Consider the following 23,988-nt stretch of genomic DNA (forward strand, 5'->3'; position numbering starts at 1 on the left):
TAAAATCACTTTTATATGCAACGAGTGACTTCGATAGTCCATAACAGTCAAAGGCCATGGGCACGTTGGGGTGTAGTATTATTCCGCTGCACAATACCCTTCAGGAAGAAGCTGTTTTTCGGTCTTACTGTCTTGGGTAAGATGTTTCTGGATCTCCTACCAGATGGTAACAGATTGAACAGATGGTGTCTGGGATGATATGGGTCTTTAATGATGTTATGAGTGTGCTGTTGGCATCGAAAATTGTAGATTTTCTCCAGGTCTTGCCTAGTTTCACTGTCTGGGTACAATTAGAGAGAGGTCCAAGATCCAGTTACAGGTTGTTGTGCCGAGACCTAGATTGTGGAGCTTGATAGTCAGCTTGTTTGGTAGTATGGTGTTAAAGGCTGAGCTGTAATCAATGAGAAGCATCTTGAAGTAGGTGTCTTTGTGCTCCAGGTGTTCCAAGACAGTATGAAGGGTGATAGATCAACTTAAGATGCCATTTCTCTTTGCCTTGTAGGCAAACTAGTGCAGGGTCGAGGTAGCCCCGATTACCTCTTTGATGTGGGATTTAATCATTCCTTCTAAGCACTTGGCAACCATGGATCTGTAATGATTAAAACATGATCCATAAGACATGGGAGAAATTCAGAGTTCAGCAGAGGAGGACAAAGGGCTTAATTAGGAAGGGGAAAAAAGATTATGAGAGAAAACTGGCAGAGAACATAAAAACGGACTGTAAAAGCTTTTATAGATATGTAAAAAGGAAAAGACTGGTAAAGACAAATGTAGGTCCCCTGCAGACAGAAACAGGTGAATTGATTATGGGGAGCAAGGACATGGCAGACCAATTGAATAATTACTTTGGTTCTGTCTTCACTAAGGAGGACATAAATAATCTTCCAGAAATAATAAGGGACAGAGGGTCCAGTGAGATGGAGGAACTGAGTGAAATACATGTTAGTAGGGAAGTGGTGTTAGGTAAATTGAAGGGATTGAAGGCAGATAAATCCCCAGGGCCAGATGGTCTGCATCCTAGAGTGCTTAAGGAAGTAGCCCAAGAAATAGTGGATGCATTAGTGATAATTTTTCAAAACTCGTTAGATTCTGGACTAGTTCCTGAGGATTGGAGGTTGGCTAATGTAACCCCACTTTTTAAAAAAGGAGGGAGAGAGAAACCGGGGAATTATAGACCGGTTAGCCTGACGTCGGTGGTGGGGAAACTGCTGGAGTCAGTTATCAAGGATGTGATAACAGCACATTTGGAAAGCGGTGAAATGATCGGACAAAGTCAGCATGGATTTGTGAAAGGAAAATCATGTCTGACGAATCTCATAGAGTTTTTTGAGGATGTAACTAGTAGAGTGGATAGGGGAGAACCAGTGGATGTGGTATATTTGGATTTTCAAAAGGCTTTTGACAAGGTCCCACACAGGAGATTAGTGTGCAAACTTAAAGCACATGGTATTGGGGGTAAGGTATTGGTGTGGGTGGAGAATTGGTTAGCAGACAGGAAGCAAAGAGTGGGAATAAACGGGACCTTTTCAGAATGGCAGGCGGTGACTAGTGGGGTACCGCAAGGCTCAGTGCTGGGACCCCGGTTGTTTACAATATATATTAATGACTTGGATGAGGGAATTAAATGCAGCATCTCCAAGTTTGCGGATGACACGAAGCTGGGTGGCAGTGTTAGCAGTGAGGAGGATGCTAAGAGGATGCAGGGTGACTTGGATAGGTTGGGTGAGTGGGCAAACTCATGGCAGATGCAATTTAATGTGGATAATTGTGAAGTTATCCACTTTGGTGGCAAAAATAGGAAAACAGATTATTATCTGAATGGTGGCCGATTAGGAAAAGGGGAGGTGCAACGAGACCTGGGTGTCATTATACACCAGTCATTGAAAGTGGGCATGCAGGTACAGCAGGCGGTGAAAAAGGCGAATGGTATGCTGGCATTTATAGCGAGAGGATTCGAGTACAGGAGCAGGGAGGTACTACTGCAGTTGTACAAGGCCTTGGTGAGACCACACCTGGAGTATTGTGTGCAGTTTTGGTCCCCTAATCTGAGGAAAGACATCTTTGCCATAGAGAGAGTACAAAGAAGGTTCACCAGATTGATTCCTGGGATGGCAGGACTTTCATATGAAGAAAGACTGGATGAACTGGGCTTGTACTCGTTGGAATTTAGAAGATTGAGGGGGGATCTGATTGAAACGTATAAGATCCTAAAGGGATTGGACAGGCTAGATGCAGGAAGGTTGTTCCCGATGTTGGGGAAGTCCAGAACGAGGGGTCACAGTTTGAGGATAGAGGGGAAGCCTTTTAGGACCGAGATTAGGAAAAACTTCTTCACACAGAGCGTGGTGAATCTGTGGAATTCTCTGCCACAGCAAACTGTTGAGGCCAGTTCATTGGCTATATTTAAGAAGGAGTTAGATATGGCCCTTGTGGCTACGGGGTTCAGGGGGTATGGAGGGAAGGCTGGGGCGGGGTTCTGAGTTGGATGATCAGCCATGATCATAATAAATGGCGGTGCAGGCTCGAAGGGCCGAATGGCCTACTCCTGCACCTATTTTCTATGTTTCTATGATGCTGTTGACATCTTGGGGATTGGTATGAAGATTGATGCTTTGAAGCATGCCGGAACCATAGCCTGGCACAGCAAAAGCTTGTGAATACTAGTCAGAACTTCCGCCAGCTGCTCGGTGCAGTCCCTGAGGACTCACCTGTCTACGCTCCCTGGTGCCGCTGCTCTGTGTGCGCTGACTTTACGGACTTCATGCCTCACCTCGTGTATGTTCCTCCATCCAATGTTAAGGCTCTCATCACTGGATCCTTGTCCTTATCAAAGCGAGCAAAGAAGTTGTTTAGCTCTTTAGATAGTTTGGTGTCACCATGAGCAGAACAAGAAAGCTTTCCTTTGTAAACTGAAATGGATCTGATATCTTCCCCCAACACATCAGGGATCGGTGGCATTATGTCTCAATCTGTACTTTATGTCTACACTTGGCTGTCTTGATGTCCCTCTTATGATTTGATCTGATGCTTTGGCATCACCGGATCTGTAAGTAGTGTCACAAACTTTGAGCAGGTTTCTATTTCGTTGTTCATCCATGGCTTCTGGTTCGGGAATGCCTGAATACTTTTGGTACTGATACTGATGTATCTGAAGATTTCTGTGTTTCTTGGCCTTACTAGAGTAAAGAAAAATAAATAACTTTTTATTTATATTGTGTCATCAGTTTATGGTTTAATTTTAATCTTGGTGCCAAATAAGTTATCCTGTTGACGTTCAATTCACAACATGTATATGCTATTCTGCTATGCTGGGTGATTATTAATGTTGATTCTCATGTTTGGAAAATTAGTCAGTCTACTGTTTAATGGCTATGGATTGGATTAATTAGAAAACAGAGAAGAACAGAACCAAAATCCTGAAATTTAATACTTGTGCTGAGAGAATAGATTTTCATCAAATATTCCCTTGATTTTGATGCAGAGGAACATGTGACAATGAATGAGTCAGATGTTTTGCTGTGATCTCATTCCGATGAGAGTTGTTTGCAGAATTTGAGCTCTAAAATCTTTATCTAAGAAAGGAGCATTATAAGCCTTTCTTTTTTTTCCTGTGACTTTGGTTAAAATCTGGACCCATTTGCAAAATTTCTCAGTTGAAATGCTTAAACGAATTGAGTAATATTTTTTACTGGCAAAAGAGACAGAATTTTTATAAATCATCTCATTTGCCAATAGGCACATTTCACAAAATGATAGAATCTTGAAATACTCATGGAATATATTGTAACTTTTACAGACATCAACTTGAAATTCCTGGACATTATGCACAATTAGAAGCTTTTTATGAAGACAAGAAAGGTATTTTACCTGCTGGATTGAGCAGCAAAGGAACCCCTACATCCATTCAGCCCCTTCACTGGTTGCCATCAGTTAACAAGTACATGTATCCAGAGATGAAGGTAACAAAATATATAGCTATTTAAAACATTTAGATAGGTTATTCCAAGGTGAAGGTAAAGTAAGTGGTTTGAAACATTTAAACAAAACAAACCTGTTAATATACCAACTCCTTATGTGAGGCATTATTTATCATGCTGGTGCACGTAGGGGAATGACACTTTAATCATTTGAAATTTAAGCCAACTCTGACCCAAGTGTGTTGCATTTCCATTCCATCAATAGAAGACTTTTTATACTAGTGCATACTAAAACTGATTTATCCCAAAAAAAATTGTGGAGAATTTATATTCTTTCTTAGTGTTTCTGAGGAAAGGGTTTGAATGGTTTAAAGAATATTATAACTTGGGCATTTAAGGTGATGGATAAATTTAGCACAAAAGTGCAGCCTCTGGGTTTTGCTTTAAGATGAACTGCATGTTTTTCTTTAATATGAACAGTACATTTGCATGTCTCATAGGAAGCAAGGTTTATTCTCCATATAGTTTTTTTTTAATGAGAAGTTTTATAATAAAGATTAAAAATATGTGTCAGAGCCATATTAAAAGGATAAATCTAATCCTACTGGAAGTTAATTACAAGCGAGTTTAAAGCAACATTCTGACGTGGAGATGAGGTCTGGACACCTGAGAGGAAATAAAACAAGAAGAGATCAAATCTGAAAATTTCCCACGCTTAAAGCTATTTATATTAAAATATTTGTTTATGTTATCTAAGACCATCTATAATGGATATGAATAGGCATTCCAACCTTCCCAGATCAATCTGGAGTCTCCTGGAATTGAACGAAAAAAGACGAGCCTAAAGTTATCATAAATAAAACATTCATAATGTAGAGTTAATAGCAAAAATAGAGAAAATTGGACATGATCTGATAACCATGGTTGATTAGTTTAATAGTTTGCGTTATAATATTGTTCAGTGTTTTAGTTAAAGCATGTTAAACTGCAACTACTTAATGGTTTTTACATGTGCCTTAATGTCAGAGGGGGAAAAACCTTCAAAAATCACTCTTGGCTCTTTCATTCGGTGATTTGAAGCATGACCTTTCAAGTTATAAGAATTTTCATGTGAGTTTTGAAGCTCACACTATTCACATTACCACTCCAGAGCCTGTTGCCATTGGTGTGCTAAACGTTCCCGTGCTGCCAGGTTGGCCACCACTTCCAGATTAAGAAATATTGGCATGGGGAAATAAATCATGGGTGATTATACCAGGCAGTATACTCCAGAGCAGTTGAACGTGACCCATTCTGTTTAGCAAATTGATTGTATTTAGCATCAATTGCAATCTGTAGAGAGAATTTCTACTCCAACTTTAGGGTATAAACACAGGTTCCTACTTAGAACATTCCTAGTCTATCCACGTTACCATAAATTTTATTCATTTCATAAAATAGCAAGTAACACTGCTGAAATTCTTGTCTTGAAACAGATCACTCACCCTGCAGGATGCATGTCACAGTTCATCAAGTTTTTTGGGGAGCAGATAATGGTTCTTTGGAAGTTTGCACTCCTAAGGAAGCGGATCTTGATTTTTTCGCCCCCTCCAGTTGGAGTGGTCTGCTATAGAGGTGTGAGTTTTAAATACATTTGTCTTTTAATATAACTTATATTTCATTTTTCTTCAGCAATACAGAATCTATGAACAGATTAAGCACAGACCATTTTACTGTTGTTTGGTCAATGTTTCTCCAGTGCCAGTTATTGACAGGAAGACACATAGTTACTGCAAGGTACCCGACAATTTAATTTGGCAGAAACTTGGCAAACTTAAGTATGTCATGTTTAAGTAAGGCTGTCAGTTTTATACAGCTAAATTGAGTCATTGGTTTAATTTTTACATCAACTGGTATGCTATATTGTAGAAAAAATTTAATTCCCAGTCCTGATTTTCATTAAACCAGAATGATTGGATGTTTGTCTCACATCTAAGCTCACAGCTGCTCAGAACCATCAGGGAGTTGAAATTTCATGTTCTTGATGGCCTTTTAGTGTCCCCTTTATCACTGAATACCTTTCAAAATGCATGCTGCAATGTTTTATAACCATCCGTTCTTAATCTGTTTTAACTAACAGTGAACCAAGTTGTCTCATAATTTGTTTTCTCCCAACATTCCATTCTAGTTTACTGTTGTTGTTGTCTGGCGAATGTTTCACTGCCTGGGATTGGTGGAGTTCCTGAATCCAAACCTTACTTTTATATCAGTGTAGCAGACATAGAAACCCTGGAGAATGAGATGTCCTATGTAGCCTGTAAGTATTAAACAAATATTCGTATCTGTCAAAGTCTAGCATATGGTATAACAAGTGAGTGGTCGAGGAGCTGTAAAGAGCAGGAGGCAGGAAGAAATAAATGATGGGCCTGATCTCAACATGTTCCGGACTCAGTGCCAAATAAAATGTAATATGCTAGAAACACTCAGCAGGGCAAGCAGCATTTGAAAAGAGGAACAGAGTTCAGCTTTCAGGACTAAGAACCTTCACCAAAATAGTTCTGGTGACGAGTCTTGGGTCTGATCAGCTGGTTGTTTCTAGCAATTTTTAATGTCAGATTCCAGCATCTGCAGCTTTTTAAAATTAATTTTGTGGATATTTATTCCTGGACCTTCTAATTACCCAAGTAATTTAAGATGGAATGTCAGTCTAGCTAAGGAGTGTATGTTTAAAATAATTCCATACGAAATAACTAAATAGAACAGAGGTAGCTGAGAAGTGATGTGTTGTAGCTGCAGCATGTGAAATCTAATGAAATCCGTTGTGATTTATGGTGACCACATCTGCAGCAAGTGTGTTGGCTGCCTGAGGCAATTTGTTTCAGAGTTCTTAAGCTGGAGTCCAATCTTCGTTCACAGTGATGTATCGACAAGGGCAAAGGTGTCTGGATGCTTTTGCTCAAGGTGACCTCTTGGGTTAATTATGTTGAATACGATCATCAGCCAGGAAAAGAAATGTGTGACTGTAAAAGAAGTAAATGGAAGGAATTGGCACATAGTTCTGAAGAAGCTTTAACCCTTGTCCTTGCATGAGGTTTGATGTTCTTGCAGTCTTGTTTGAACAAGACTGCAGGAGGGATGTGCAAACTGTATTGGGGAGTGGGGTTGTGATTGAAGTTGGGGGAGAAAAGATAAATGTTAAAGGGGATAGTTTAGTTAGGGCTAGGTGCTCTTTCCTCTGCTGCAAGGTAAAATTACCAAAAATTTTGTCCCTAGCACATTGCCCAGTTTAGGACATCTTTTGTAGGCTTGCGAAGAACTTGGGAATGGGGGAGGAGGATCTATTTGTGGTGATCCACATAAGCACTAATGACATGGGTAGGACTGGCAATGAGATCTTGTTGAGGGATTATGAACACTTTCGGGCAAAATTACAAAGCAAAGGTGATGAACCCTGGGTCAATAATTGAACCAAGTGTAAATTGGCAAAAGGTAAATAAGATTACAGAAATGTTGGTGCTGAGATTTTGTAAGGAGAAATGAATTCTGATTTTTTTGGGGGGGCATTGGTGCCAGTACTAGGAGAGGAGAGAACAGTTCTATTAGGATGGGCTACATTTGTATCATGTTACCAGTGTCTGGGTGAATCACAAAACTAGGGTAATAGATGGTGTTTTTAAGCAATTGCAAAGAGACTGGGAAGGTTAATAAATTAAAAACAAAGTGTCTGAACAGTGATACAAGTGACTGAAGGTCAAAGCATGATGTGGAAGAGGAGAAAATATAAGCAGAAGATTGTAGCAGGAACTGGAACTAGAGTAAAAATCTTAAACCTCAGGTCTTAATCTGAAAGTGCACGTCATTTGTAACAAGATAGATGAATTGTTTGGACAAATAAAATGAGTAAGTTGAGCTCTTATAGAGATATGACTGGGCATGAACTCAGTATTCGAGGTTCTTGGACATTCCAAATGGAAAAAAGCAGAAATAGTAAGGAGGGGGGTTTAGTTCTTAATTTAAAAAGTGGTGACCAGATACAGTGGATCATGATGTGAACTCTTTTTGGGTATAAATAAGGAAGAGTAAGGGTAAGAATAGATCATAATGATCAATGGGACAGGTGGGGAAGTATCAAAGGTGAGAAAGAAGGGAATCACAGTTAATATCAGTGATTTTTAATCTACTTATAAATTGGATTTATCAAACTGATGCAGAAGTCTGGAAAAGGAATTTAAAGGGTGTATTATGTTTTTTTTTTGGAGTGATAAATTGCAGGGCTCATCAGGGCACAGGATATTTTAGGATTTGTTGTATGTGATGAGGTAGGATTAATAGATTGTATACTGAAGATTCCTCCAGGAATTAACAAACATAACACTTTTATTCCGAATAGAGTTTGAAGCTGAACACCTTGGGTCTTCAATAAATATTTTCAATTTATAAGGACAATTTCAGTGATATGAAGGAAGAGTTTATCAGAGTGGACTAGGAAAATAGTTAAAAGGAAGGTCAGGATTAGTGGCAGATATTTAAACAGGTGTTTGTGATAGATTTCTGCTGAACATTTCAAAGTTTAGCAGGAATTTATCACAATCAGAAAGGACTTGATGAGAAAGATAATGGAATTGTTGGCTTTGTTGCAAAGTTTGCAGCTGACGTGAAGATAGGCGGAGGGGCAGGTAGTTTTGAGGAAGTAGACATAGACAGATTAGGAGAATGGGCAGATGGAATACAGTGTCGGGAAGTGTATGGTTATGTACTTTGGTAGAAGAAATGAAAGGGTTGACTATTTTCTAGTGGCGAGAAAATACAAAAATCTGAGGTGCAAAGGGATTTGGAAGTCCTTGTGTAGGATTCCCTAAAGGTTAATTTGCAGGTTGAGTCTGTGGTGAGGAAGGCAAATGCAATGTTAGCATTCAGTTCAAGAGGACTAGAATGAAAAAGCAAAGATATAATATTGATACTTTGTAAATCACTGGTGAGGTCTCACTTAGAGTATTGTGAGCAGTTTTGGGCCTCTTAGAGTGGATGTCCCGAATCTGAAGAGGGTTCAAAGGAGATTCACGAAAATGATTCCAGGATGAAAGGGCTTGTCATATGAAAAACACTTGATGTCTCTGGGCCCGAATTCACTGGAATTCAGAAGAATGGGTGGTGACCTCAGTGAAACCTATCGAATGGTGGATGTGGAGAGAATGTTTCTTATAGTAGGAGTGTCTAACACCAGAGGAGACAATTGTAAAATAGAGGCGTGTCCTTATAGAACAGAGATGAGGAATTTCTTTAACTGGAGAGTAGTGAATATGTGAAATTTGTTGCCACAGGCAGCTGTGGAGGCCAAGTCTTTAAATATATTTAAGGCAGAGGTTGATCGAGCTTTTGATTGGTCAGGACAAGGAAGGATGTGGGGGGAAGCAGGAGATGAGGCTGAGAGGAAAAATGGATCAGCTATGATGAAATTTGGGAGTACACTCAATGCCAAAAGACCAAATTCTGCTCCTGTATCTTATGGTCTTATAGCTATCTACTGATAGCAGAGTAAGTCAAGGAAACTATTAAATCTAAAATTTGAATATATAAAGTGGCAAGGGCTAGTAGTAGATCAGAGGATTGGGATGTTCTTACTGGAACCAGCATTTTTTGGGACCAAAAAGTTACTAAGATTGAAGAAATTAATAAAGTAAATTTGATAAACAGCAAGATCTTCTATGGAAATTTAAAAAGGGGGTATTTCAAGCAAGTGTGCGACTGAGAAGCTTAATGATGGGAAATGGCAGATAATTTACACTAATAATTTGGATCACCGTGGAGAATTTTTTTTAGATATTCCAATGGTAATTGTTGGGCTATTTTCAAATTGTAATAATCCCTGTGGTAAGGGACAAGATATTGAGAGAGGAGGAAACTAGTTTCCAAGACCAAATGGCTTGCATTCAAAAAATTAATGGAAGAGCCATTGATTTGAAATTTTTCAAAACACATCAAACTTTAAGAGGGTAGCAGTGAATTGCAAAACAATGAGCTTGATGAGCAAGAAAGGACAAAGAAATCAATGGGAAATTATAAGAACAACAAAAGGACCAAGTTTAAGCTACCTAGCTTCTCAAGCCTGCTCCACCATTCAGTCTAATTATGACTTGTATTCTCCATTTGTCAAGTCCTCTCAGTTCCCTGGTCTTTCAAAGAATTATGTACATCTATTGTAAATAGTTCCAACAATCTAGCCTCCACAAATCTCTGAGGTATTTTGAATACTTGCTGCAATAGAAATTTTTATGCATCTCGGTTTTAAATAAATTATCCTATAACTTTGTCCTCTCATTTGAGATTCTATTAGTAGAAACATTTTAAAATCTTCCATATCGTGCCCCATAAGGATCCTCTGTTTCAGTAAGATCACCCTCATTCTTCAAATATATACAAGGCAATCCCCTCATCCCAGAATATCAGACTATACTCTACATTAACCTATTTTTCAACTCCTACCTTCAAGAAAGGCCGATATGCTTTTTGCCTTCCTTAGAACTCGCTACGCCTAATTTGGAATTTGTGTGCAAGAACCCAGATAACTCTATACTTTGATCTGCAAATTTTATGCCTTATGGTAGATCCTTTTGCTGAAATGCCTATCTTCACTTTTCCCACATTAAACTTGATTTACCAAGTTTTCACCCTCTCTCAAATATAAGTCAGTTAGCTATTGTTGGGAAGATGCTGCAGTAAAATAGCTAGTCAGTTTAGAAAAGTTCAATGAAATCAAACCAAGTCAACATGGTTTTATGAAAGAGAAATTATGTTTGACAAAATTGCTAGAGATCTTATGAGGATATTACAAACAGCTGATAGAGCAGAACTAGTAGATGTGCTGTATTTGGAAAAGCATCTTTGTCAGACTGGAATGCCTAAAGATCTGTTACAGAGTTGTAGAGTCATAAAGCAGAGAAACAGGTCCTTTCGCCTAACTGGTCCCTTTTGACCAAGGTTCCCATCTGTACTGGCCACATTTTCTTGCGTTTGGCCCATACCCCTGTAAACATTTCTTGTCCAGTAGGCTTCTCCAAATGCCTTTTGTACTTGTCTCAACCACTTCTTCTGGCAGCTTATTCCATATTCTGAGCACCCTTTGGGTAAAAATGGGTGCCAGTTAGGTTCCTATGAACCTCTTACCTTCAGCCTGTGCCTTCTAGTTCCTGATTCCCCAGCCTTGGGGGAAAAAAAGACAAGGTCATTAACCCTATCTGTGCCCCTCATGGTTTTATCTGTTCTTGATTCGAAATTACTTCCTGTCATTGTTAATAACTTGTAGAGGTGAAACAGTGTAAGGTATCTAACTGTTCAGTGATGAAATGAAACTAGGTGGATGGTATGCTGTGAACAGAGTATTTACACTGTGGACCATGTTATTTAACGAGTGCTCAAAAAACTTGGCATGTGGAGTTCAGTATAGGAAAATAACATCATGCACTTTGGTAAGAGGAATAAAAAGATAGACAATTACCTAAATAGCGAATTGTAAGAAAAGAATTAAATGTGATTCCTCCTTGGTATATATTAAAATAAAATGGAAGTCTTTAAAACAAAATGGTGTAGGTTTAGAGTGGGATTGTTTTGAGCAATGCAGGAGAACCAGTCTACAGCAGTGTTTTGAGAAAGTTAAGGGAATAAAAAGTCCTTAACCATAATAGTGGGTAATGATGAGAAGCATGTTTGTCTAGTGAAGGTGAGATCATTGTGTAGGTGCAGTTACCAAATGCATTGGAAAGTACTACGTAAGGGGTTGTGAAGGATATAAAAAAGGGCAATTCCTTTGTGAGCGAGATAAAAGAGAAGGAGGGTGAGGAAGAGAGGAAGAATCCTCTCAAGACTAGCTAAAGTTGGAGAAGGTATGTCAAGAGGGTAAGAGTATGTCGAGAGAGAGAGAAGGCTGTGTGAACATTGTCAGCATTCTGCAGGGCTGCTCATTCAGTGGATAATAATTATTAGTTACTTTTTTGTCCTGCTTCATTAACTATTTGCTTTCCTATTTATATTGCATGTTTTATATAATTCTAATTATTTCTTGTACTTAAACGTGTACGGTGTCTGCTTTGTTTGCGAGTACATATGCAAGGGCCTGTTGCTGAATCAGGAAGGAACATAGAACAGATTTTAAAATAATTTTGGTTATACAATAGGCATTGTTGGCAGGATTCAGCACAATGGGTACTCTGTTTCACGAACAACATGATGTACCTGTAGGCATGACTGAGTTTCAGGTACTGGGGTGAATGGGCAACACCTATAATTTTGTGGCTGTGGCCAGCCCAGCATATTGTCCACATGTTACCCTCCTATATGTTGGAAGGCTGAGATGGAAAACAGTTGTGGTCATGGTAGCCACTCTGCTAATTAAGATTGGATTTCCAGAATGTGAAAAGAGTAAGGCTATGGCTTGTTGAATCTTGCTGTGTGCTTTGAAAATGGTATTTGACATGTATTGGGCTGCAGAGCAAAAGAGTTTCTACCCTTACTGAGGAAGTGGGAATTCAAGGACTGTAGAATGTCATTTTATCTGAATCAGTTAAATTGGCCGACAAATGAGCTGACAAATGAGCTGACAAAGCTGAAACCCAGCAAACCACCCTAGCATGTAAACAGCTTGAAGCACAGCAGGAAGATTGGGCAAAGATGATGGATCATGTCCTGGATCCTGTCAAAATGAGGCCTTTAATGGCCAAGGGCTGGATTCTCGACAGCTGGGATAATGATGTATGGTATTGTGTCAACAGTCAGTATGCTGATGGTCCTAAGGATCTTCCACCCAGGTATGAGCAGAATCTTATATGTGAGAACCCAAAAGTATGGGCCCTCCCAGTAACAGTCCACAACAATGCTGGGAGGTGGTTGGATGTTACAGGAGGAAAGAGTGACTAGGGCAGGGAAGTGTGGAAAAGGGGTCCATGTTGGATAAGTATGTGTAAAGGAATGAAGAATGGAAGAATGTTTCACTGCATGGTTAGCTCAGTTGCTGGCATGGTGCATTTGGCCACGGTGGAGGCTAATGATTTGCTCCCTCTCTCAAGGGAAAGTGTTACTACTAATAAAATGCAGAATAACAATGATGACCTTTACAGATTTGTTCTTGTGCGTTCGACTTGTGTTAATGCTGGAGTTCAACCCAGATAAATGTGAGGTGATTCATTTTGGTAGGTCAAATATGATGGCAGAATATAGTATTCATGTTAAGACTCTTGGCACTGTGGAGGATCAGAGGGATCTTGGGGTCCGAGCCCATAAGACACTCAAAGCTGCTGCGCAGGTTGACTGTGTGGATAAGAAGGCATATGGGGAATTGGCCTTTATCAACCGTGGGATTCAGTTCAAGAGCCAAGAGGAATTGTTACAGCTATATAGAACCCTGGTGAGAACCCACTTGGAGTACTGCGCTCAGTTCTGGTCACCTCACTACAGGAAGGATGTGGAACCCATAGAAAGGGTGCAGAGGAGATTTACAAGGATGTTGCCTGGATTGGGGAGCATGCCTTACGAGAAAAGGTTGAGTGAACTTGGCCTTTTCTCCTTGGAGCGATGGAGAATGAGAGGTAACCTGATAGAGGTGCATAAGATGATGAGAGGCATTGATCATGTGAATATTCAGAGGTTTTTTCCCAGGGCCAAAATGGCTAACACAAGAGGGCACAGTTTTAAGGTGCTTGGAAGTAGGTACAAAGGGAGTGTCAGGGGTAAGTTTTTTTATGCAGAGTCGTGAGTGCATGGAATGGGCTGCCAGCGACTGGTGGAGGTGGATACAATAGGAGCTTTTAGAGGCTCCTCGATAGGTACATGGAGCTTAGGAAAATAGAGGGCCATGGGTGGCCATGGGTAACCCTAGGTAACTTCTAAAGTAAGCACGTGTTTGGCACAGCATTGTGGGCTGAAGGGCCTGTATTGTGCTGTTAGTTTTCTATGTTTTTAATGAGGGTTGATCCCTTTGCAGTAGTCTGGGGATAGCAGGGTATACCTTAGCACGCTGTAGATGAAGGAATTGCAATGCTTCAAGCAATTGTTAATCATATGGGCATTTATCATAGAATGGGGTTGGATCATTTGGTTGAGGAGATATTAAATCAGGGGCATATAAGCAGAATGGTTTAATATTTGTCCTTACATTTAAAAAAGGGAGCCTTGTGATGGCATGTAGGATAGACCATGGGTAAGTCATTGGATAGGATACAGGTATTGAGGAAGATTAACAATATGAAAAACAAGTGTTAAAGTTTTGAAGTCAAAGGAAGGAATGGGGCAAATGTGTAAAAGGAGACTTGGATGCTACTGTGCATAAAACAAAACACCTACATGCACACGCAGCAGGTAATTAAGAAAGCATTTGGCATATTGGCCTTTGTGATTAGGGATTGAATCTTATACAATTGCAATAATGATTAGCAATTTTTAGGTGCTGGTGAGACCACATCAGGAATACTGAATAGCGTTTGGGTCTGCTGATTTAAGAAAGAATATTCTAGCAGATCAGAAGAAATTCTAGGTTAATTTGTAGGATGAGAAAGTTGAATTAATTAGAGCCATATTTTTGAAAGACCTACAAGATCCTAAGTAGGTTTCAGCAAGTTAGCTGTCGTGTGATCATTTAAAATTAATGTATTTGGAAATTTCTTTTCAGAGTGTGGTGAATCTCTGAAATTATCTACTGTAGGGTGCTGTGAAGGTACTTAATAAGGAGAAAGATTTTTTGGAAGATTGGGGAACTGGCACAGAACAGCAGATGAGGTCTGGAACAGATCAACCATGATCAGATTTGAATGGTGAAGCAGGCTTGAGGGGCCAAGTGGCTTCTCCTGCTCCTGTTTTCTTGTATATAACAACATTCATTTTGCTTTGTTTGATCAGAAACTGAATTTGATGAAGAATTTTAAGTATCTTGTTCTACAAGGACACCATTTTATATAAATCATGGTGTTTTCATGTTTTAAGGCACAACAGAAAAGATATTTGAAGAAAAAAAGGACTTGTATGATGTTTATATTGATAACCAAAATGTGAAAACTGACCATGAGCACCTACAGCAACTGCTGAAAGTCAACAATGCTGATAAGGACAAATACCGGAAGCTCAATGACCAGAGGTAAACTGAGTACTTTTGCAACACCATCTTCGTGCCTTCCTTTCCTTAAATCTGATACATTGGGAAATTTTAGAACTGTACTGCTGCCCAAGTGAAAACTGAAGGTTTATATGGATACTGTTAATGGGTACTTTCCTCATTGGAAAAAGGTGGTGATGAACTTTTTTTCTGAATGGCTGAAATCGTTGTGGTGAAGGTACACCAAAGTGCTATTGTATGCTCAGCAACAATGAAGAACAAGCACTTCCATGACGGGGGTCATATGTCTGGAGGAAAACACAAGGGGACAATGTTGGGTTTGCATCCTAACATTGCAGGATGTTAGGATGCAAACATCCTTCTAGCTGGAGACTCTCATTCTGAGGAATGGCAAAGAAACCTTTGAGAATTGCTGTAGGACATCCAGAGATTGGACACCCTATATCCACAAGGTGGACAGTGTCAGTCTTCTGTAGTGCGTCTACTTCCTCAAAACTACCTGCCCCTCCACCTATCTTCATATCATATATAGAACAGTACAGTACAGGCCCTTTGGCCCACAATGTTGTGCTGACCCTTAAACCCTGCCTTCCATATAACCCCCCACCTTAAATTCCCCCATATATCTGTCTAGTAGTCTCTTAAACTTCACTAGTGTATCTGCCTCCACCAAAGACTCAGGCAGTGCATTCCAGGCACCAACCACTCTCTAAGTAAAAAACCTTCCTCTAATATCCCCCTTGAACTTCCCACCCCTTACCTTAAAGCCATGTCCTCTTATATTGAGCAGTGGTGCCCTGGGGAAGAGGCGCTGGCTATCCACTCTTATCTATTCCTCTTATTATCTTGTATACCTCTATCATGTCTCCTCTCATCCTCCTCCTCTCCAGAGAGTAAAGCCCTAGCTCCCTTGATCTCTGATCATAATGCATACTGTCTAAACCAGGCAGCATCCTGGTAAATCTCCTCTGTACCCTTTCCAATGCTTCCACATCCTTCCTATAGTGAGGCGACCAGAACTGGACACAGTACTCCAAGTGTGGCCTAACCAGAGTTTTTCATATTATTTCCATCAGTCTTCACTGTGGAAGACACTAGCAATATAGTGGAAGTTCCAGGTGTCAGGGAGGATGAACTGTGTGAAGTTACCATAACTAGAGAGAAGGTTCTTGTGAAACTAAAAGGTCTGAAGGTAGATAAGTCACCTGGACCAGATGGTGTACAGCCCTGAGTTCTAAAAGAGGTGGCTGAAGAGAATGTGCAGGCATTAGTATTCATTTTTCAAGAATCACTAGGTACTGGAATGGTTCTGGAAAATTGGACATGTCACTCCACTCTTCAAGAAGGGATAGAGGCAGAAGAAAGGAAACTATAGGCCAGTTAGTCTGACATCAGTAGTTGGGAAGATGTTGGAGTCGATTATTAAGGATGACAGCTCAGGGTACTGGAGACAATGATAAAATAGGCCATAGTCAGCATGGTTTCCTCAAGGGAAAATCTTGCCTGACAAATCTTTTGGAATTTTTTAAAGAAGTGTCAAGCAGGATAGTCAAACGAGAATCTGTTGGTACTTGGCTTTTCAGAAGGCCTTTGACAAAGTGCCACACACGAGGCTGCTTAACAAGCTGCGAGCCCATGGTACTACAGGAAAGATTCTAGCCTGGATAAAGCAGTGGCTGATTGGCAGGAGGGAAAGAATGGAAATAAAGGGAGCCCTTTCTGTCTGGCTGCCCGTGAATAATAGTGTTCCACGGGGTCTGTGTTGAGACCGATTCTTTTTGCAATATATGTCAATGATTCGGATGATGGAATTGATGGCTTTGTTTCAAAGTTTGCAGACGATATGAAAATAGGTGGAGAGACAGGTACTTTGAGGAATTAGGATACGGAAGGACTTAGACAGATTCGGAGAATGTGCAAAGAAATGGCAGATGGAATGCAGTGTTGGGAAGTGTATAGTCATGTACTTTGGTAGAAGAAATGAAAGGGTTGACTATTTACTGAATGGAGAGAAAATACAAAAAACTGAGGTGCAAAGAGACTTGGGAGTCCTTGTGCAGGATTCCCTGAAGGTTAATGTGCAGGTAGGATCTGTGATGAGGAAGACAAGTGAAATGTTAGCATTTGTTTCAAGAGGACTAGAATATAAAAGCAAGATGTAATGTTGAAACTTTCTAAAGCACTGGTGAGGCCTCACTTGGAGAATTGTGAGCAGGTTTGGGCCTCTTAGAAAGGATGCGCTGAAACTGGAGAGAGTTCAAAGGAGGTTCACGAAAATGATTCCAGGATTGAATGGCTTATCTTAAAAAGAGCGTTTGATGACTTTGGACCCTTATTCACTAGAATTCAGAAGAATGAGGGGTGACTTCGTTGAAACTTATTGAATGATGAAAGACATTGAGTTGATGTGGAGATGATGTTTCCTATGGTTGCAGCGTCTTAAGACCAGAGGACACATCCTCAGAATAGAGGGGCGTCCTTTTAGAACGGAGAAAAGGAATGATATCTTAAACCAGGGAGTGGAGAATTTGAGGAATTCTTTGCCACAGGCAGCTGTGGAGGCAGTCTTTATGAATATTTAAGGCAGAGGTGGATAGATTCTTGATTGATCTAGGCCATGAAGGGATATGCACAGAAGGCAGGTAGTTGGGGCTGAGAGGAAAACTGGATCAGCCATGATGAAGCAGACTCGATGAGCCAAGTGGCCTAATTCGGCTCCTATATCTTATGGGCTCGTAGAAACATAGAAAACCAACAGCACAATACAGGCCCTTCAGCCCACAAAGCTGTGCCAAACGTGTACTTACCTTAGAAATTGCCTAGGGTTACCCATAGCCCTCTATTTTCCTGAGCTCCATGTACCGATCCAGGAGTCTCTTAAAAGACCCTATCGTATCTACCTCCACCACTGTTGCCGGCAGCCCCTACTCTTGGCGTAAAAAAAACAACTTACCCCCTGACATTTCCTCTGTACCTACTTCCAAGCACCTTAAAAATGTGCACTTTCTTGCTAGCCATTTCATCCCTGGGAGAAAGCCTCTGACTATCCGCAAGATCAATGCTTCTCATCATCTTGTACACCTCTATCAGGTCACCTCTCACCCTTCGTTGCTCCAAGGAGAAAAGGCCGAGTTCACTCAACTTATTCTCATAAGGCATGCCCCCCCCAATCTCCAGGCAACATTCTTGTAAATCTCCTCTGCACTGTTTCTATGGTTTCCACATCCTTCCTGTAGTGAGGTGACCAGAACTGAGCACAGTACTCCAAGTGAGGTCTGACCAGGGTCCTATATAGCTGCAACATTACCTCTTGGCTCCTAAACTCAATCCCATGATTGATGAATGCCAATGCACCATATGCCTTCTTAACCACAGAGTCAACCTGCGCAGCAGCTTTGAGTGTCCTGTGGACATGGACCCCAAGATCCGTCTGATCCTCCACACTGCCAAGAGTCTTACCATTAATACTATATTCTGCTATCATATTTCACCTACCAAAATGAACCACCTCACACTTATCTGGGTTGAACTCCATCTGCCACTTCTCAGCCCAGTTTTGCATCCTATCCATATCCTGCTGTAACCTCTGACAGCCCTCCACACTCTCCAGAACACCCCCAACCTTTGTGTCATCAGCAAATTTACTAACCCATCCCTCCACTTCTTCAACCAGGTCATCTATAAAAATCACGAAGAGCAGGGGTCCCAGAACAAATCTCTGAGGCATACCACTGGTCACCGACTTCCATGCAGAATATCACCCATCTATAACCATGCTTTGCTTTCTGTGGGCAAGCCAGTTTTGGATCCACAAAGCAATGTCCCCTTGGATCCCATGCCTCCTTACTTTCTCAATAAGTCTTGCATCGGGTACCTTATCAAATGCCTTGCTGAAATCCGTATACACTACATCTACTGCTCTGCCTTCATCAATGTGTTTAGTCGCATCCTCAAAAAATTCATTCAGGCTTGTAAGGCACGATTTGCCTTTCGCAAAGCCATGCTGACTATTCCTAATCATATTATCCTCTCCAAATGTTCATAAATCCTGCCTCCCAGTATATTTTCCATTAACTTACCAACCACTGAAGTAAGACTCACTGGTATATAATTTCCTGGGCTATCTCTACTCCCTTTCTTGAACAAGGGAACAACATCTGCAAACCTCCAATCCTCTGGAACCTCTCCCATCCCCATTGATGATGCAAAGATCCATTGCCAAAGGCTCAGCAATTTCCTCCCTAGCCTCCCACAGTATCCTGGGGTACATCTTGTCCAGTCCTGGTGACTTGTCCAACTTGATGCTTTCAAAAACCTCCAGCACATCCCCTTTCTTAATATCTATATGCTGAAGCTTTTCAGTCTGCTGTAAGTCATCCCTACAATCGCCAAGATTCTTTTCCGTAGTGAATACTGAAGTACTTCTGCTATCTCCTCTGGTTCCATACACACTTCTCCACTGTCACACTTGATTGGTCCTATTCTGTCACGTCTTATCCTCTTGCTCTTCACATACTTGTAGAATGCCTTGGGGTTTTCCTTAATCCTGTCCACCAACGCCTTCTCATGGCCCCTTCTGACTCTCCTCATTTCTTTCTTAAGCTCCTTCCTGCTAGCCTTATAATCTTCTAGCTCTCTATCATTCCCTAGTTCTTTGAACTTTTTGTAAGCTTTTCTTCTTGACTAGATTTACAACAGCCTTTGTACACCACGGTTCCTTTACCCTACCATCCCTGTCTATTTGGAACGTACCTATGCAGAATCCCACATAAATATCCCCTGAACTTTTGCCACGTTTCTTCCATACATTTCCCTGAGAACATCTGTTCCCAATTTATGCTTCCAGGTTCCTGCCTGATAGCTTCATATTTCCCCATACTCCGATTAAATGCTTTCCTAACTTGTCTGTTCCTATCCCTCTCCAGTGCTATGGTAAAGGAGGTAGAATTGTGATCATTATCTCCAAAATGACTCATGGACAGAGTGAATCTTTTATAAGAATGGAGAAAATGCCACTTCTGGTCGTTGCTTTCTGCTGTATAGAAATGGAATTCAACACGAAAATCATCAGCAGAAGTCACCACTTTGTCCTCGTCTTCATTAAAGATACACTGAAGTCTGGAGCCAAATTGTCATGATGTTATCCTTGTGTGCAATTTAATAGTATTGTCAATGACCCCTTCCCCTTAATGGCAGATGACCCCTTCCCCTTAGTGGCAGATGGTAGGTGGTTTAAACAGTAATTGAATGAATACATTGTCCTTTTTTCTAGATGGTATTTTTTAAAATTTTTGTAGATGTTTTTGTTGTAGGTGTTTATTAATGTCATATGAAGTGAACTGAATTAGCTGAAGGTTGGATTGGGTGATGGTGGTATTTCAGGACTGGGCTGAGATCCACTATTCATATGACTAAAGATGATGCTGTAATTCACGCAATAGATTCACTTTTCCATTTGAAATCTTGTTTAAATTTATCCAGCCAAATCAGATTTTGCATGTGCGTGTCTGTCAGTTAATTGTGGTATTTATGTCATTTTAAATCTTTCCAACAGACAAATGCTGCTTTATTCTCAGGAGGTGGGAGATTGCAGCACCAATGAAGAGGATCTGTTCATTATGTAAGTAATTATCTTTGCACAGGGGGAAAGTAAAGAAATTTTAGACCTAATAGACCTTTGACCAGCGACCAATCTGGACATCAGAAGTTTGAGAGGAGATGACTTCACTCAGCTCCACTGCCCGAGTAGGAAAAGAGAGCAGTGGGTTGCGGCAGTGAAATTGATCTTTGACCAGCAACCAATCTGCATTTGAGATTGATTAGAAGAGCAAATTAAAGGAAGGCAGGGCGACCGCAGCGGCCATCATCTGAGTGGATAGAGTCAGAGTGGTGAACTTGAGGCTTTTTCTCTTCAAGGCTTCAGTCAGAGAAATCAAAGAAACGGAAATCTCTAGGTTAATTTTTTTTCCCTTCCCTTTTTTATTACTGCTCAGCTATGACAGTAGAGATTCCAGGCAAGATAGTGGAATGCTCCTCTTGGAGGATGTGGAAAGGCAGGAAGACCTCCAGTGTCTCTGACCACTCAAACTGCAAGAAGTGCACCCAGCTGCAGCTTCTAACAATGCATGTTAAGGAGTTAGAGCTGGAATTAGATGAACTCCGGATTACTTGGAGGCAGAAGGGGTGATAGAACATAAAGGTAGTTACATCTGAAGTGCCAGACACAGGAAAGTGGGTGGCAATCAGGAAGGGGAATGGGGTTAAGGAACCAGTACAGAGTATCCCTGTGGCCACCCCCCTCAACAACAGGTCTGTCACTTTGGGTAATGGTGGGTTTGACCTGACAGAGAAAAGTCATATTTGTCAGTTCTCTGGCACTGGGTCTGGCTCTTTGACTCAGAAGAGATGGTGGAGGGGTGGTGGGGAGAAGACGAGGCACAATTTGGTGATAGGGGATCTGTTAGGGTGGCGGGTGGTTCTGTGGGTAAGATTTCCAGATGGTATGTTGCCTCCCAGCTGCCTAGGGCTGGGACATCTTGGATTGAGTCTTGAGCATTCTGAAGTGGGAGGGTGAACAGCCAGAGGTGATGGTCCATGTAGGTACCAATGACATGGGTAGGACGATTGACGAGGAGTTCAGGGAGTTAAGTGCTAAGTTAAAGGGCAGGACTTCCAAGGTTGTAATCACAGGTTTGCTACCAGTGCCACGTGCTAGTGAGGCCAGAGCTAGGAAGATTAAATTAGATTAGATTAGATTATGAGGACACGCAGTCCTCTTTTTATTGTCATTTAGTAATGCATGCATTAAGAAATGATACAATGATTAATACGTTTAATATGTGGCTAAGGAGTTGGTGTAGGAGGGAGGGCATAAGATTTTTGGATCATTGGGCTCTCTTCCAGGGAAGGTGGGACCTGTACAGAAAAGATGGTTTGCACCTGAACTGGAGGAAGGTCTGTTGCATGGTGGAGTGTAAACAGAGTTGCATAGGGATGGCTGGAACAGTTGGTGAAGAGGTGAGACAAAGGTTGGTAAGACCTCCAACAAAGTCAGGAGTCAGAAGGTTGACCATGGTGTGACTAGTGTCCTGAGCTGCGAAGTATCATAGGAAAGGCAGATGAACTCCGCTAGTGAGGCATTATGGGTGGAACTGAGAAATAAAAAAGGCACAACCACATTAATGGGCCTATATTACAGACCACCCAATAGTCCTAGGGATTTAGAAAAATAAATTTGTAAAGAGGTCACAGGTTGTTGTAAGAAACATAAGGTTGATATTGCAGGTGATTTTAACTTTAGAACATAGAATAGTACAGCATATTACAGGCCCTTCAGCCCACAATGTTGTGCTGATCTTTAAACCCTGCCTCCTATATAACCCCCCCCCCACCTTAAATTCCTCCATATACCTGTCTAGTAGTCTCTTAAATTTCACTAGTGTATCTGCCTCCACCACTGACTCAGGCAGTGCATTCCACGCACCAACCACACTCTGAGTTAAAAAATCTTTCTCTAATATCCCTTTTGAACTTCCCACCCCTTACCTTAAAGCCATGTTCTCTTGTATTGAGCAGTTGTGCCCTGGGGAAGAGGCGCTGGCTATCCACTCTATCTATTCCTTGTAATATCTTGTACATCTCTATCATGTCTCCTCTCATCCTCCTTCTCTCCTCGTAAAGCCCTAGCTCCCTTAATCTCTGATCATAATGCATACTCTCTAAACCAGGCAGCATCCTAGTAAATCTCCTCTGTACCCTTTCCAGTGCTTCCACATCCTTCCTATAGTGAGGCGACCAGAACTGGACACAGTTCTCCAAGTGTGGCCTAACCAGAGTTTTATAGAGCTGCATCATTACCCCGCGATTCTTAAACTCTGTCCCTCGACTTATGAAAGCTAACACTCCATAAGCTTTCTTAACTACCCTATCTACCTGTGAGGCAACTTTCAGGGATCTGTGGACATGTACCCCCAAGTCCCTCTGCTCCTCCACACTACCAAGTATCCTGCAATTTACTTCGTACTCTGCCTTAGAGTTTGTCCTTCCAAAGTGTACCACCTCACACTTCTCTGGGTTGAACTCCATCTGCCACTTCTCAACTCACTTCTGCAACCTATCAATGTCTCTCTGCAATCTTTGACAGTCCTCTACACTGTCCACAACACCACCAACTTTTGTGTCATCTGCAAACTTGCCAACCTACCCTTCTACTCCAACATCCAGGTCGTTAATAAAAATCACGAAAAGTGGAGGTCCCAGATCAGATCCTTGTGGGACACCACTAGTCACAACCCTCCAATCCGAATGTACTCCCTCCACCACAACCCTCTGCTTTCTGCAGGCAAGCCAATTCTGAATCCACCTGGTCAGACTTCCCTGGATCCCATGCCTTTTGACTTTCTGAATAAGCCTACCATGTGGAATCTTGTCAAATGCCTTACTAAAATCTATGTAGATCACATCCACTGCACTACCCTCATCTATATGCCTGGTCACCTCCACAAAGAACTCTATCAGGCTTGTTAGACGCGATCTGCCCTTCACAAAGCCATGCTGACTGTCCCTGATCAGACCATGATTCTCTAAATGCCCATAGATCCTATCTCTAAGAATCTTTTCCAACAGCTTTCCCACCACTGACGTAAGGCTCACTTGTCTATAATTACCCGGACTATCTCTACTACTTTTTTGAACAAGGGGACAACATTCGCCTCCCTCCAATCCTCCAGTACCATTCCCGTGGACAACGAGGACATAAATATCCTAGCCAAGTGTTCAGCAATCTCTTCCCTCGCCTCATGGAGCAGTCGGGGGAATGTTCCATCAGGCCCCGGGGACTTACCCGTCCTAGTGTATTTTAACAACTTCAACACCACCTCTCCCTTAATATGAACGTTCTCCAGAATATCACCTCACTCATATTGTCCTCACCGTCATCAAGTTCCCTCTCATTTGGTGAATACTGAAGGGAAGTATTCATTGAGGACCTCGCTC

General features: G+C 41.3%; 1 protein-coding gene across 1 annotated transcript in view; it reads left to right on the forward strand.

Moving 5' to 3' along the window:
* Nucleotides 1-23,988, forward strand: part of dennd11 (DENN domain containing 11) — a 49,181-nt gene that overhangs the window by 16,044 nt on the left and 9,149 nt on the right. The window contains exons 4-8 of the mRNA XM_063057954.1: nucleotides 3,797-3,959; nucleotides 5,393-5,531; nucleotides 6,085-6,213; nucleotides 14,865-15,015; nucleotides 20,549-20,614. Coding sequence (XP_062914024.1) covers nucleotides 3,797-3,959; nucleotides 5,393-5,531; nucleotides 6,085-6,213; nucleotides 14,865-15,015; nucleotides 20,549-20,614 — 648 coding nt within the window. The remainder of the gene's footprint in view (nucleotides 1-3,796; nucleotides 3,960-5,392; nucleotides 5,532-6,084; nucleotides 6,214-14,864; nucleotides 15,016-20,548; nucleotides 20,615-23,988) is intronic.

This window comes from Mobula hypostoma, chromosome 9 (genome assembly GCF_963921235.1).
Source record: "Mobula hypostoma chromosome 9, sMobHyp1.1, whole genome shotgun sequence".
In the NCBI taxonomy this organism is placed as follows: Eukaryota; Metazoa; Chordata; class Chondrichthyes; order Myliobatiformes; family Myliobatidae; genus Mobula; species Mobula hypostoma.